This window comes from Anarrhichthys ocellatus, unplaced genomic scaffold (genome assembly GCF_004355925.1).
Source record: "Anarrhichthys ocellatus isolate YVR2014 unplaced genomic scaffold, GSC_Weel_1.0 scaffold2, whole genome shotgun sequence".
NCBI lineage: Eukaryota > Metazoa > Chordata > Actinopteri > Perciformes > Anarhichadidae > Anarrhichthys > Anarrhichthys ocellatus.
In genome coordinates this window covers 3,030,787-3,047,078 of record NW_022280032.1, presented here as the reverse complement: position 1 = coordinate 3,047,078, position 16,292 = coordinate 3,030,787, and the positions used below count along the sequence as shown (strand labels likewise).

Genomic DNA, 16,292 nt, shown 5'->3' with positions numbered 1-16,292 from the left:
ACGTGTTGTTATAAAATTCTACCACAGCACACAAACTGTTTCAAATCTACATCCAACCGGAATAAGAAGAAAAGAAAATCCTATCGGTAGACAGGAAGAGACACTCATAATGGCGATGAATTACTCTCCCATAGCAGCTCTCATATTGATGTTGGCAACGTGCCCATTTCATCCAAATAAGTTTGCCAAAACTTTAAGAAATTGATGTCCACTCTGGTGTATTTAAAGTCAAATTTGAAATGATATAAGTGACAAAAATAAATAAATGGATCAAAAGTAAGCACTTTTCGATCTGCTCCTCTTTCGTAATGAAAGCAGTCTGCGGAGACCGTGGACGCCACACTGATGGAGCTGCAGCGACAACATGTTTAGTGGAGTGTGACCGCCTCCTTTCATGTGGTCTCCCTTGAATTACTCTTCATCGTTCATCTGTTTCCCCTTTTTCCTCACTTTTCCCTCTCCGCTAGATTAGTTCAGTTTGATTCAAAGAGGCTTGTTGGCTCGGGTTAGAAGCCCCGAGTTCTGGTTATAAAACCAGCAAGTAAACTTCCAAAACTGAAAACTAGAAAAGTGCACTCAGCAGAGAGCAGATCTGCAAACACCACTTCTGTTATGTTTGAATGAATGAATACAAACCAAAATGGCCCCCGTCTAGACCTCAACCGTACAAGACGTGTTGTTCCCTCAGACAATGCTCCATGTTGACTGTTTCCTGTTTCCTGTGTGTTAAGTTCTGTTAGCCGTTATCTCTGTTAGCCAAACACACCGTAGGACAGACACAGAGAAGCACACACAAGCAGTGCACACACATCTCCTGGCGGCGACAAATACATATAAATACAAAATGATAAACAGCTGACAGCTTTAACAGAGAGTTGAGATTGAATTTAATGCCTGAGTCTTACAGATTTCTCTATTGTTCAGCCATTTTCTCTCACGTTTAACTTTTATACCTCTCAGTTTGCTGCAGAGAAGTAAACTGATAACCACGAATGACCCCTTCCTCTTTGGACATTTGAAGTAATTAAGTGGCTTGTGTTTCCCGTGGACCTCCAGGAGCTTTGTGACATATAGATTACTTCACAGAAAAGAGAGGTTGTACCTTTCTCCAGCCCTCCTGAGCAAGAACGAGCCTTTTTCTCATGAAGGCCAGATTGTGCCACTGAAGACTCAGGAGCCCCTTTCTGATCAGTTTCTTTACTCGATTGAATTAAGACGACCTCGTATAGAAAATCAGATAACAGACTCCCGGTAGAATCTGTGTCCTTTATGGCCGATAGTAGACGCGAGCCTTGTGTGTTTCTCAGCACAAAGAGCAATAGTCTAATTTGTCTGTTTTTTTAAATCTTTCTGAGAAGAAATCAAAGGCTTCGACTTTATCTCGTTTCTATTTCAGGCTCAATTACCTCTCTGTGCTGATTTCCTCCTCCTTTCAACCAGAATGTCACAGGCACTCTTGTCGTTCTCTTGCTCTTCAGTCACGTCTACCTTTTAACTGCTTCTTTGCAAATGGTGCCATATCATGCCCCAAAAGCGACACACACTAAAGAAAGACGTTTCGCAAAGAAAAGGTACCGGTCAGTGGAGTCGTTCAGTTTTATTGCACAAAAAAACCAAGTGCCTGTCCATGTCATTAAATTAAAATCAATCAAAAAGAACGACTTTCCCTGATGTAAATGATTTTTTTTAGATCAGTTCTATTTAAAGTCTTTCCAGTGAATACTTTTGACTTTGATGAAAAGGCATCTGATGTACATTTTATAGTTCCTGACCTTTCAAAAGTTTGCATGAAATTCTCTTGACGGCAGAATGAGAAGAGAGCTAATGTCTCTCTCTCTCTCTCTCTCTCTCTCAACCCACCCGCGCCATACTCCAGAGATTGACATTATCTGTAGATAGAAGCTGTTGATGTACTGAAACTTGTGGCTGTGTTACAGTGCAGCCTGTAATGTGGAGGACATAGATGAGAAAAAGGGAGGAATACAGGGAGGATGGCCGCAACAGTGAAACTAAATCTTCACCACAAAATAAAAGTGAGACAAAGACGGAGTAAGAACACGTTAAGGGACCAATATTTTACATTTGTTCCAGAAATAATTGAAAAGTTGGAGCATAACGGCTCACTAAAACAGCAGTCCTCCGACAGACAAATAAAAAAACGTATGGATTTATATGAAAAAGATAGAGGCGTGTGTGTCAGAGAGAAATATAGTGCGAGGTAATTAGGTTGGATTCCTGGACGGAAGAATGCATCACACTGCCAGTGTTTTCCCTTCTGAAACTAATCAGACAGATTTATACACGCGCTCCGCCTGGTGTCAGCCCGCCGACAATAAAACATCCAGCGAGGAACGTCTCATCCACCTCACCGCGGCAACACAGCAGCAATAACGGGGCTGTCATCATGCAAAGAGATACACGAGTCAGTGTGTGAAGTATGTTGTTTTACCGTTTAGTTATACTACTATTAAAGTCTCATTCACAGTAAACTGGTATCAGTGCAGCATATTCGTCACTATTATTTAGCCTTTATTTAGATCATCACTAGCTTCCACTAATAAGTTGTTGCTTGTTTTTCAGGTTTAAACAAAAAAAAGGAAAATTAGGATTAAAAATCTACAGAAATTTTAAATGTACACATTATAAATCATACAAGCAAAGGGCAGTACATTAATGTTCATTATTATTAACTGATACTGCAAATGAAAAAAAAAAAAAGAAAAACCAACTGTTGAAAAAGCAAAACATTAAAATGAAAAGAAAGTATCAGACAACAACCAAAGTCATTCATCTCTGTTTCAGTAACCTTTTGAAAGAAGGTTCTACTAATTAACTGTGTTTATGTTAAGCTGGCATGAAGAAGGTCTACAGAGAACACATTTTATCACATAACTTGTATGTGTACACAACCAGGGGACATGTCTTATGCTCCGTATTTAGATATGTACACAGTACTGGGTCTAAGAGGCGTGTCCCGTGCTGGAGAGGCCTTTAAACACTCTTTTTCTAGAGACAGGCGACTACTGGAGACGGGACAGTTTGTGCAGCCACGGCTCATTTCCTCCTAACAAGAACTGGTATATGAAAGTGCTTTTACCCACTTTACAAGAAAAAATGTGCTTGATTTTGGTAAGTTTCTGCTAAAGCTATCCGAACACACTGCACCTCAGTGATTTGAATACAACCAAAGTCAAAAAGGTAAACCCGTAGAATGCAGTGTTTTACTGAAGAACAAGTATGAGCGATACTGTTGAGTTGTTGAAGCTGTGCAGCAGTTTGGTAATGAGCTGAAAGCCTCGTGCTGTACTCTACCTCTGTCCTTGGCAACCGGTAAAGCCCTCCTACAAAAACGCTGCTAGATAAGAACATGATTTTGAGTGAGTGCTGCTTTTCTTCTTTTTTCGAAAATTGTGGTGAAACAAAAATAAGATGCGCCAAAGACTGCAGACAGGAAGATGTGTTCGGCAAATTCCGATAAAGCTGATTTCTCCTTCTGTGATGCCGACATGTACCAGGATGCATTGAGCGAGCGTGAGCGGCAACTTCGCCATGTTACACAAGATCTGTTTCAAATAAACAAAAAAAAGGAAAATATATAGGAAATAGGGTATAACAGCCTTTGTAACTCTTCGGAAAACACGCATCAAAAACCAATACATTATTTGTTTGTCTTTCCACTTTTCCAACAAGCAGCAACTCTGGTTTGGTCTTAATAAATCCTTAATTCACTGAGTTAGATGTGAAAATATGCCAACTCCACACGCTTTTCATGTCTCTGCTGTGCCAGCTGCCCGCTGAGCAGCTGCCCAGCTGTAGCAGCTCGTTGGCGTCTCTCGCTCCTTCTTCGGAGGCAGACCATTAAATTAAGAAAAATACAAGGACAAAAACAATTCCCCCAAAAATCACCCTGCTGGTCTTGTGTTTTCCTTCTTTATCTTCGGGCTCCTGATATCCTGAAGAAGGTCTCCAGCACACCTCTGTCCCAGACACAGAGCATAGGTGTGTTCTTCACAGTATATCTTGAACTCAGAAAGATGGAAATAAGGTTGAAAATCAGTGAATTTTCTCTTTTTTATTTTAGTGTAGCGGGTTAGTAAATCTATTTAAATGTAAAATTAGTTGGATATCACCTTGAGCTGTGCAAATAGATCAATGTTTGCATGAGAAGCTGGTCTAAGATTAACAGAGCGTCCTACACTGAAAGCTGAGCTGTGTTTCCGTGGTTCTTTATGAAAGAGCATGATTCATTAAAGCACTGCAGTCTGGGTGTCCTTGTGAACATCACTTATTTATCACGTTATTGATCCCTGAATAGTGTTTCGTAGAGCGACCCATTCATCTTCAGTCTGTTTTATCACAGATGACGTAGGTCTGTAGCCCTCTAATTCCCCACATCTTCTGTTTCTCTCTCTTAACAGGCATAACGCATTCAAATGATTCCACTTCAGATCATAAAAAAACAGAATGCAGATTTCATCCAACACAGATATTTAGAAAGACAAATCCTTTTTAAAGCGTCAAAATAATTCCGTGACCTTGTGACAGTATTATCTCGTTTACATTGGGATGAAGGACTGCTGCTCATTTATCTTCCTGAAGTACACAGTTACATCATGCCGTCTGCTGCTGTCTGCACTTTTACTTTTCTGCTGGGGATCTGGTTTGTTAGTCTATTTGTCAGCTTCCTGTCGTGAAACGGTCATGTAAGGTAAACCTGAGGGTACGAAAGGAAAATAGATTTGTACACGCACACAAATACACACACACACACACACACACACACACACACACTGGATCTGTCCATAGCCTCGAGTATCTCCAGAAACATTTTATATCCAGATTGTCTTTACCTCAACCAACCTTCCCTCCTTCATGTCTTATTAATTTGTCTTGTTATTAGTTATTTTACTCGGGTCAATTACGAAGTACGTGATGATGTTAATAAGCTGTAATTCACACATTGTAATAACCAAAATTACAAGAAATCATTAGTATGGAGTCAAAAGGATAAAATGTTTAATGACCACAAGGGATCTCTCTCTCTCTCTCTCTCTCTCTCTCTCTCTCTCTCTCTCTCTCTCTCTTTCTCTCCCCTTCTCTCTCTAATTTTTTTGAAATAATATACTGTCCAATAAAGTGGAATAATAGCAGACATCAGTCACCACACCCTGCTTTAGTACTGCACAATTTTATATCAACCCAGCTCTTACAGAAATAAAAAATAACATACTGTAACTAACAGTCAAAACTCTTCAAAAAATAGCCCAGATGATGTGTGTCAGATCTGAAAAGGTGTGTTTACCCTTTCTCTCTTTCTCTCTGTGTGTGTGTTTGTGTGTTCTTCTCCAGGCCGCAGGGTGCTTCCATGATGTCCAAACCCGCGGGTGAGCAGCTCTCTAGCACCACCATCAGTGAGGCCTCCACTGCCGTCACCTCCTCCACTGTGGACACCACCTCCAAGGTTGGTGTGTGTGTTTGTGTGTGTTGTTCTGCGGTGGTTATATTTACATCTTGTCATAGCATGTTGAGGACAACCATGCTAATTATGGACGACACTTTCCTTGTGAGAAAAAGATACATGGCTGTCTGTATCATAGAGTGTGTATAAAGATGGACGCCACGTCTCCACTTCCTTCCGCTGTACTGTACAAAAATGAAGCCAAAGTAAGTTTTTCCTTGTTTTGTTGACACATGAGCCTGCCCCCACTGGTTGGTTCACGGCCGCCGCTCTACTCCAACCCTCAGGTAAACATTGTTACCTCTGTCAGCACGTCAGTAGTTTATACTGTTAGCGTCGCCATGTTGAGAGCCATGTGGAGGCAATCCCTCCATCATAGATATGCTCTGAATTTGGAATTTAGCAAATCAGTTGTCAAAAGTGACATAAATCCTGTGTTTTTTGAATTTTTTTAGAGGTCTATTTTTTTACTTCTTGCCTTTTAAAATGTGTCCGCCCTTCGCCGTTATGAGAACTTCTGAACCCAGTAGCTCTGTCTGTGGTGGATCAGCTTCCTCCTCCTTTTCGTCCTCCACGGATACACAAAGCGTAGACGCCTGCGCGGCAGACAATCTGCTCAGCACTGGTCTTGTTTGCTAACATTCATTATTTTGATGGGTGAAGTCAAATGTACTGATGTAACTGTTGTCAGAAATGTTGAACACTGCGTCCTTTCTCCGGAGCTCTTCAGACTCCTCCGACAGTCTCTCTGTCCTAAAGCCGACAGGTGCACTTTGGCCATCAGGCTCCCTGGACTGTGGAAAGTCATGCCTGAGGCATTTAGGCTGGCAAACTCCATCACATCATCACTATAATAAAACAAACATGACTTGCACTCTGAAAGGACTGCATTCATTTGAACACTTATTTCTATATTTTGCTCTTATTTAATCACAAATGATTATGTCCAACCCCCTTTTCCTACTATTCCTCGTGGTGTCCTGTGTTCAGATGAGATGTATGAATAAAGCAGTAGTAGCAGTAGTAGTAGGATTAGTTATAGAACAAGAGCCATTGCTGTTATTTATGGCCACTCGCTGATCTGGCTAGCAGCAGTTTTTAGCTGACTCATGCCAGGATGTTATGGATGTTAGATAATGATGAATGGGGCTTCAGAGGTCTTTCGCGGTTGACCAAGATCCATGTGAGGCCTGCAGGAATGAAAACATGGGGCTTAATTGGAGGGAGAGGTGGAGGTGGAGGGTTGATGAAAACAGGATTCAGATCCAGGCAGGTAGACGTGATGTAATTACAACTGACTCCTACCTGTCAGACTGCATTGTTTTAGACGGTTCGTTTAGTAAACTCTGGATCTCTCTCGTTCTTTCCAGACACTTAACAACTGACAACTTGTCACTGCAACATTATAGTAACTATTGGACTCCATCTCGATCAGTAGGCAAGGCAAGTTTATTTGTATGGCACATTTCAACAACAAGGTAATTCAAAGTGCTTCACATAAAACCATTAAAAGCATCAAAACATAAGGCAAAAGAAAAGGAGATTTAAAAACAATTAAGAACATTCATTAAAACACTAAAAAGCAGTGTAAGAAATAAAAGTGGTTTACAAGTGGTGTTATTGTCGCAAAGCCAAGTGGATTGGATAAATAGAATATAGTCAAATTCTCCCCTGCTCATTTAAGAAAAGCCACCGAAAAAAATGTTCTTCGTTTAGATGATGAAATGGACGATGAGTCATAGATGTTTTTGGCTGCTAGCATAGCTAGCGTTTGCAAAATGGCGAGCACCTTTGTTCCAGAAACATATACATATGTAGATGTTTGTTTCTTTTGTTGTCTTTAGATTAGAAAATGTTAAATCCTTCATCTCTGTGCCTCTCTTTTGCCTTTTCTCTGGCCTTGTACTGTATCCGTATACTGTATATGTTCATGTCAGATTTGCTTTATGTCTCTGCTCATATCTGCTCTGGAATACAACCCACGCACATACCAATATCCACTGACAGGGATGCCGGAAAGAGGCGTGAAGAGTAACAATAGAACAAGACAATTACATTTGTGTCTGGTTGTCCTTCATGCTGTCATTGGCTCAGGCAATGTGCTGTTGGCACCAAAATTATTAAATTCGTCAAAGCATAAGCCGATGCTGAGGAATCCCAATTTGAGCTTCCAAATGCAGATCTCAAAGATTCTTTACGATCTGGTTTTGGTGCAACATAAAGTTTTCTAAGTATTGGAAAGTCTCTTTCTGTCTCGGTTGTTCATTTACTTCCTTTTTTTATTTATTTTTTGGCTCACTCCTTCACCCTGCCACTTTTGATTTTCTTTCAGTCTATATCTCACACTGCCTTTCACTCAGTCACTCGCACGCATGCACATGCACAGCTCCACAGTGGCGTGAAATCTCATCCCGCCCCATCAACAGGTGCCGCGGGACTAAGATTGAACACGTGTCATCGGGTGCGGTGCCGAGATGACAGGACATCTATCATGACGGCCTGTCGCCATTTCCACGCCCGGTGTTTTCCTGGCCTGTGGCTCTCCCAGGTGCTCTGGCTCATCACCCCTGCCACCGAAACAGCAGGGGAATAGTACAGAAGCCTCATTCTGACAAGAAAAACTCTTAACAGAGGAAAGATGAGTCTTTCATATCCCCCCCCCCCCCCATCTTTTGCAGAGCCCACCACCGTCAAGAAATGAATTCACAGTTTGAATAAGTCACATCCATTCCGCTTCTGACTAAACATCAGAGGGAGCGCCGAGACAGAAATCATCCCATTTTTCCCGAGAGTTTTGTGTCAGAATTCTCCTTTGAGCACTTGTGTTCTCTGTCGCTGGATGCATATTCAGGGATGTTGTGTTCATAACCAGTCTGCATAACTTCTTTGGGATTTATCAAAGTCAACGTCATTTAGGAGTCCCTGATGTTTCTCAGTTTACCGTTATGAATTCATGAAGCTTTATGTGCCTCATCAGTTGCCTGCCTCAGTATTTGTTTTTTAAATAACCAGCACATACCACCATTAAAGATTAGCCCATGCGCCGTTGGACTGTGATAGGTTGAAGGATTGGTTTGTCACTTAAAGGTCCGTGATTTGAGTTCCTGTGGTAACTGGAATAAATTAAATTAGAAAAAGAGTGACTGACACTCCCCCTTAACTACTGCCATTAAGGTAACACTCCTTCCTCCTAATGCATTGATGGCCTTCATCAGTCATTTGACTGTAAATCGAGGTGATTTGGGGGTTTGTGATATTCTGGTTTTACTTTTATTTTCAGTTTGATGAGCCTGCAAGCTTTCCCACCAACATCAAGCTTTATAATCACACAGTTCAGTGGGAAACCGGTGGAGATCAATAGTAGGAGACTATTTGTTCTGAGCAGCTCACATTTGGAAATCCACTGCTTAAGGCATATTAGTCTTTGTTCGTGACCCCAACCTTTAATCTCTTTAATTAAATCGTTTTAAGCCAAACTAGTGGCCTGGTCCTCAGGCTGGAAATGTTGGCCATTTAATTGGTCCGTCCCTTTAGTGCCGACTGAAATATCTCAACAACTATCGGATGGATTGCCATGAGATTCTGAGGAAACCTTCATGATCAAGACAGGATGAAAACATCTGACTTTGTGGAATCCTTGACGTTTCCTTTTGTCTGGTTGACATTTTAGTTTTTTTGTGAAATATCTCAACAACTACTGGATCTATTGCCATGGATTTAGGTACAGACATTCATGATGCCCACAGGATGAATGTCAATTCTCTATTTTTAAATCTATCACCAGCAGGTGACTGACAGACAGTGAAACATCTCAACATCTACCAGATGAAAAATACCAGGTCTGCAAGTTCTCTTCTTAACTGATTTATCTGTCCATTTTTATGCGTCCTTGCCGGAGACAGCCGTGACAGGAGGCATTATGCTTTCAGTTGTCCGTTCCCATGAACGAGATATCTCAGGAACGCCTTGAGGGAATTCCTTCAAATTTGGCACGAACGTCCACCTGGACTCAAGGATGAACTGTTTAGAAATTGTGTGGTCAACGGTCAAGATCATTGCGACCTTCAGTACGACTCATTCTTGTGAAAGCATTATCTCAGAGAGAACTTCTTTAAATTTGGCGCAAATGTCCACTTCAACTCACTTCAAGGATGAACTGATTAGAAATTGGTGTTCAAATGTCTAGATCACTGTGACCTCACAAAACACGTTTTGGGCCATAACTCAAGAATTGATATGCTAAGTTTGACGATTTCCCCCACATGTCTCATACAACGATAAAACGATGAAGCGATGACATTCTGGTTGTAGACTGCAACTTGACTGGTTGGCGAAGGCATACAACCGTGAGGCGTTAATTGTAGTTTACAAGTTTTTAGTCTGTAAAATATCAGTAAATATTCAAAATGTCTAAACACAATTGACTAATCGTTTCAGCATTAACAGTAACCCAGAATGACTCTTGAGAGCTGCCGTGTTCTATTGCACTCAAATGCTGTTAACGACTGATTAGATCGACTTGAACAGATTGAGATTAGGTATCTAGTGTAAATATACCTCAAACTGATTTCTAAAGGGAGGGTAAAGTGCTGCTCTTGTTTAATTACCTCAGCCTCCCAGATCATTCTCGTCTGGCTAGGGATTTGAACCTACAGCCTCCAGATTTTTGACTCGTCTCTCCAGGCTTTTAGGTTGTCTGATCGTATGCCATTAATGTAACAAATAGCTGCTCTGCACCCCGAGTCGCTCACCTCCAACACAGAGTGCTACTTTCCAGCAGGGACCACAGCCTTTTCCACAGAATCACCCCGGTCTGAAAATAGACCACCGCATCTCTCACACACACACACACACACACACAGGCAGAGACAAACACATCAAACATGCATGGACATACGCATACTGTATATTTGCAGATAAGGGACTCCGATGTGACAGCACTGGAGCCGCTCTGCATCTTTGCATCATGCTTGGCCAACCAGCCTCCCTCTAATTAGTGAGTGGGTTTGCTGTTTTCCAGCCGTGGATGCCTCCCCAGTGCTGCTTCCAGTCCATATACACACTCATGCAGCCGTCACACTAAATCTTAAATTACAATAACAGACTGACCGAGGTGGCAGGGTATTTGTGTGTGTGTGTGTGTGTGTGTGTGTGTGTGTGCGTGCACAGCCTTGGGGAGTCGTATTTCTTCTGAGGTTTCAGAATAGAGGATGGCATAATGAGATTTCATGAATACATGCACGGTGTATAAGTATGTTTGCTGGCTTATACAACAGGCACGCACACACAAACAACAATAATGCAAGAATTCCATGGTTAGCTGAGAGACAGAGAGAGACAACCAGCATCCATGCATATCTTAAATGTGTGCAACGGAAGACAAATTGACGCCAGTGCCTGAATTGTATCTTAAAGGGCTGCAACAGTAAAAAGTAAACACTGCTTATAGACTCCAGCTGTAGGTTAAGTTAAACTGTTCAGATAGTTGCTTACAATAAGATTTCACCTGGTTTTGTATTGACTGACCGTTTCAAGGCCTTTAATCCACAAAGATAATCAGAAGATTATTCGATAACAAAAATAATTGTTATAGACCTAGTGGCAGGAATGTGATTATCACTAGTCGGGGGGACATTGTAGTCAATTGAATGGTTCAAGAGATCAATAAATTGGTTTCCCGGAATTCAGAAGTTGTATTTCCAGCTCCATTGTACCATCTGGAACTCTTTACCTGTTGAATTCAACAGTTTTCCCCAGAGAAGCTGAAGCTGAAAAGTTTGAGTTTGTCTGTGTGTACCTTTTGTGGAACTTTTTAATACTTTTTTTTAATGATTCAGTTAAGCTCCTTTCTCTGTGAAGTTTGCATGTTTTTTTGTCTGCACAGGTGTTCTCTGATTTATTCCGAATTATCAAATCAGTGGCGTGCATGACAAGGGATGTCACAATAGTAAAACGGAATCCTATCCTGACTGGGACACTGCTCCTAAAACCTGAATGAACCGCTCACACCCTGTCTGTCTGGCTGATGTTAATTCTGGACTGTAGGCGTCCTATAATATTTCATAGAGTGATGCTATAGGCTACAAATAACCAGAAGCACCTAAAGTATTGACACTATGTTTAAAAATACAAACACGCCACCTTAACCTTATGAAGTTACAGTTGAACGGTTATTGGAGTACTGTAGATCTACTGTAGAAGATGCAGAGCCCAAGTGTTATAAGGTATACAATAATGTAAACAAAGCGCAGAGAATCTTGGATTACAACACACAGAGCGAGAGCGACATAAGTCTCTGCTCAGGTAGACCTTTAAGGCAACAACTCCATTGTTACAAAATCTTCTGCAGAGGGGCCTTCAGTTAACCTTCTTCTTCTATAAGTCCTTATTATTTCAGTTTATATTGTGCTTATGATGCATTCACTAAATCACTTTTATTCTGCTTTATACACAGACAAGTCATACACAATTCACAGACATGTTGTAGGACACCGGATTTCTGCAACGCACGGATGCAGATATTCAGTGTTTTCGGACGATTTACATAGACTGGCTATTTTGGGGACTTCTCTATGCAGGAAAAGTCGCCTCATCAGTATCGCGCACACTTGGATGTGTTCACTCCTGGATGCTGCTCGATGCAGCCGCAGTCTGTCACTGCTGACATTGAAAGACTTATTGCGCCGGCCTCTTTGATGGGAGCCGCTCAGGTTCACTGGACAGACTTTCCAGCAGGTGTGCGTCTGGCGGTCGAACCAGCGACCTGCAGGTCACAAGCCCACTTTTCTAACCTCCCACCTGATATGTCTGCAGAGGCTTTGAACAATTTCTGACTAATGTCATGGCAACCCTGGCTGGTGCTCTCGTGGAGGCCCGGTGGAAAAGTGTCTGTACTCAAATAATGGCTGTAATTACGAAACAACTGGGGCAGAAAAAGATACCAGGAGAAGAAAAAAAGGATAATCATGGTGTATGTGAAGGTCCATTCAGTAATGTACTTAGTCAGAGTGAGTGGTCTGATGAGCTACAGATTGCCTGTTTCTAAATATAAGTCACTGTGACACACAGATCTGTCGCACTTTTGGCCCTTTTGGCAACAGTTCCGCTGCGGAGGATAAATATCCTTGTTAACTTGCTGTTAATTAACCAAGCTAATATACTGTAGCTCTGCAAATGCTAATGTTGACATGCAACAACTACTGCAGCCGCACAGCTTTGCCACTGGGCAAATTAGATGTGTCTCCCGGTCACCTACACGTATGCATTCGTTAAGGGCTTTGTTCGTGTCTTCTTACACCTCATGAAAGCCCTCTTTATTTGTCCGTGTGTGTTTCAGGGCTCCCGGTCCGGTGGGAAGGTGCACAACTTTGGGAAGAGAGAGCAGGCCATTAAAAGGAATCCCAACGTTCCTGTGGTGGTACGAGGATGGCTGTACAAACAGGTCAGGACACACACACACACACACTAACTGAAACACACTCATTCTAACGCATGGCTGGGCTTGCACCGTGACATTCAGTATATTTACTGGACGGCCATATTCCAAAACTAAGACTCTGAACAGCATTTTTCTGATTTCTTAAACACGCTCATAGCTGTTGTGTGGGGCTACCAACCACATGTGAAGGTGTAGAGGGCTGGCCTGTTGCCAGTCGGACAGCCGGCGAAGACGGGTTAAGTCCTTGTTGGATATCATGACTCTTGGCTACAATAACTAGAATCTAGAAAAACATATTGTACATTATAATGCCAAAATTAATTGAGCAAGGGCTGCAACTAACTATTATATATAACATAAATAATATGACCTATATTGTCTCAATAAATCCCCAAAGTGTTCCCATCACAACATCCAAAATGTCTTGGTTTGTCTCAGCAACAGTCCAAAACCCAAAGATATTCTATTCACAGTGATATATAACACAGAGTTATATAACAGAGTTAAAAAGCTGGCACCAGAGAACAATTACTCAATCATATCACATAAATCTCATGTGCATACCAAGCTACTAACTGAAACTCTAAATGAAGCTATACTTCATAGCATTAAAATGAATAACATAGTTCTTTAAACGACCTGCATGAACACCCATATTTAAATACTGTCTTACATAGAATATTTTCGGTCTATTTGCTCATTCAGTCTTGAGATATCCGTCTCTTTAAGACACTACAGGGTTGAGTTCCAGCTTCAGCCGCCACATTTCCTCCATTGACCTACTTCTATTTTTTCTTGATTTATGCCTTTTTGCGTTGGCAATATAGAGCACCTGCTGTTGATCACAGACAGGCTATTACTGGAGAGACTCTAAGTATTTGAAGTTGTACTTAAAATATCTGTAGTAGGCATCGTCCCGCTGGGAAACGCTTGGCGTCGGTACAAGACAAACAGTGAGTGATGTTACCGCGAAGCAATTATACTTTAATGACCACACGCGGAGGCACGCACACACAAATACACACAGGCAGGAATGCACACACAACTGAATGCACAGCCGTTTGCACATACAGTCTAATTTTGCAATTATCTTTTAATTAGATAAAACACTGGCAGGAACACACACATGCACATGAATGTACACATATACTGCCACAGGCTATACACACACTAACAAGACCATATATGCAGAAGGCTTTCAAAGAAGATGCATGTATCTGTGATCCCTCTGGATCTCCTCTCTTCAAATGGCACCATTTTCAGACAGCCAACATAAAAGACGAAGCGGGCGGTAAAGCAGCCGTGACAAGCCCAGCGAGCCAGTGGACGAGGACAAATGATCCCTCCTTTCCTCCCTCTCATTCTTGTTCTGTCTTTTCTATCTCTGTGCCTATCCACCTCGCTTGTTCTCCTGTGTCCGCTGCCCCTCGCCTCCCTTTTTCCATCTCGAAAAAAAATCTCCAATCATCTTTCTCGTTATCTCCTCCAATCTTGTGCTACTTTGTGTCTCGTTATTCATTCACTCATTACTTACACTCTTTACATCTCCTCCTCTCTGCAGGACAGCTCTGGGATGCGTCTTTGGAAGAGGAAGTGGTTCGTCTTGGCTGATTTCTGTCTGTTCTACTACAAAGGTGAGTCCTTGTTCAAGGAGAAGGTTCTGTCGTAAAGTCGACCGGACCTAACACGTGGAGGAAATGGTTGAAATTCACACTTACTACCTGTTCCACCCCCCCAACAATCATACATTCAGGGAAGGTAAAAATAACAAAGACACCTTTACAATTAATAGACAAACACCTCCACTGCTTTTAAAATCACCACAGCATTGAATTAACACTTTCTAAAATCCCAACAAAACCTGAATGTCATAAGCTGCACGTGTGTCTGTCTATTGAATGGCTGTTGTATTGGACTGGATTTCTATTCTGCCGGTGTCTCACTGGTGTTGTTTGAAAAACATTTTTTTCACTTTTTTCACTGAATTCACTGTCGAGTAATCCTACAGTTTAGAACACATCTGTCTAAAATACGGAAGCGTTTTGCTGCCACCCCAGAAAAAGACGGTTCGGTTTCATGTCTCTTACAGACAACCAGGGGGAAGTGTTTGTCACTCGAGAGGAATCAAATATATGTCTGTATTGGAAATATGAACGCTTTTAATAAAAAAAAAAAAGGTTTGGCCAAAGTTCAAACGTTTGATTGGATTCTGATGGTGCTGGGTTTGAAGTGAACTGCAGCTGACGAAGGAGCCAGTGATTCAATTTGGGCGGGCATTAATCTGATCTTTCTCAGTGAGTTATAGCTCAAACACCATGGGGAGATTTGGATGCACACTGAGCTGCATCACCATCCCTCCCTCACCCTGGCTGTCTTTATCTGCCTCTCCACGCCTTCCTTTTTCATCTCCATATTCTTCACCAAACCTTTTGGGACATGCTCCTCTTCGCCTCCACGGATGAAATCAATTCTCTTATCCGTCTTTCTCTCTCAGTTCAAAGGTTTCTCCTCTTGACATGAAAACACTTGATCTGTCTCCAGCATCCCTTGCTAAACCCTTGTTTTTACACAAACAACCTAACCTCCCATTGCTGTCTTTGTTTTTTAATTACCTTTATTTGTTTGATGGTTCCCATCAGGGCTATCATTTTTTTTCTGAAAAATTTGGTACTTGTAGCAATGTTTACATTTTAAGATTGAAAAACTTGCACATCATATTTTATTGTCTCTGCCAGGAGATAATGATATCGGCTAATCTCACATGCTGCTGCACCAAACTGCACAATATTGTAGGTGCTCATTAGTGGCTGCATGCTCAAGGTCGTGGTCGCAGTGGCTCACAGACATAGATTAGAAACTCTTTCATTTTATTGTTTCAGTCATCTTTCAAGTTGAAAAGCCCCACATTCTCTGATTTCAGCTTCTAAAATGTGAGGATCCTCTTTTTTCTTGTTGTACAATTCAGATAAAACACGAATTAAAAAATGATAACGGGCATTTTTCATTATCTCATAGACAAAACGCTTAATTAAATCTGCAGATTAATCAATAATTTAAATGTTTGTTAATTGCAGCCCTAAATGACATATGAAAAATCCATACTATATATATATATATATATATATATATATATATATATATATATTTATTTTTTTTTTTTTTTTTTTTTTACAGTTTGCTTTTGGAAATTGGTTAAAAGAGGGAGACTGTCCATTAGACACATAATATCAGTATTTCTAAATGTGTGGATACCTCACTGGTTTCTCCTTATCTCCATTACAGCCCTGTACAGCGTACACAACCTTTATCCTTAGTCCCTCAAGTCATATAAGAACAAAACCTTTAACCGGGGACAGAATAGAGTGACAAAATACTGCCATTCATGTGCTCTTGGAT

General features: G+C 41.3%; 1 protein-coding gene across 9 annotated transcripts in view; it reads left to right on the top strand.

Annotated features, from left to right (window-relative positions):
• LOC116392116 (pleckstrin homology domain-containing family A member 7) overlaps positions 1 to 16,292 on the top strand; it is a 127,653-nt gene that overhangs the window by 78,677 nt on the left and 32,684 nt on the right. For all 9 annotated transcript variants that reach the window (XM_031863293.1, XM_031863283.1, XM_031863342.1 and 6 more), the window contains 3 exons: positions 5,350 to 5,461; positions 12,795 to 12,899; positions 14,458 to 14,530. In XM_031863293.1, coding sequence (XP_031719153.1) covers positions 5,350 to 5,461; positions 12,795 to 12,899; positions 14,458 to 14,530 — 290 coding nt within the window. The remainder of the gene's footprint in view (positions 1 to 5,349; positions 5,462 to 12,794; positions 12,900 to 14,457; positions 14,531 to 16,292) is intronic.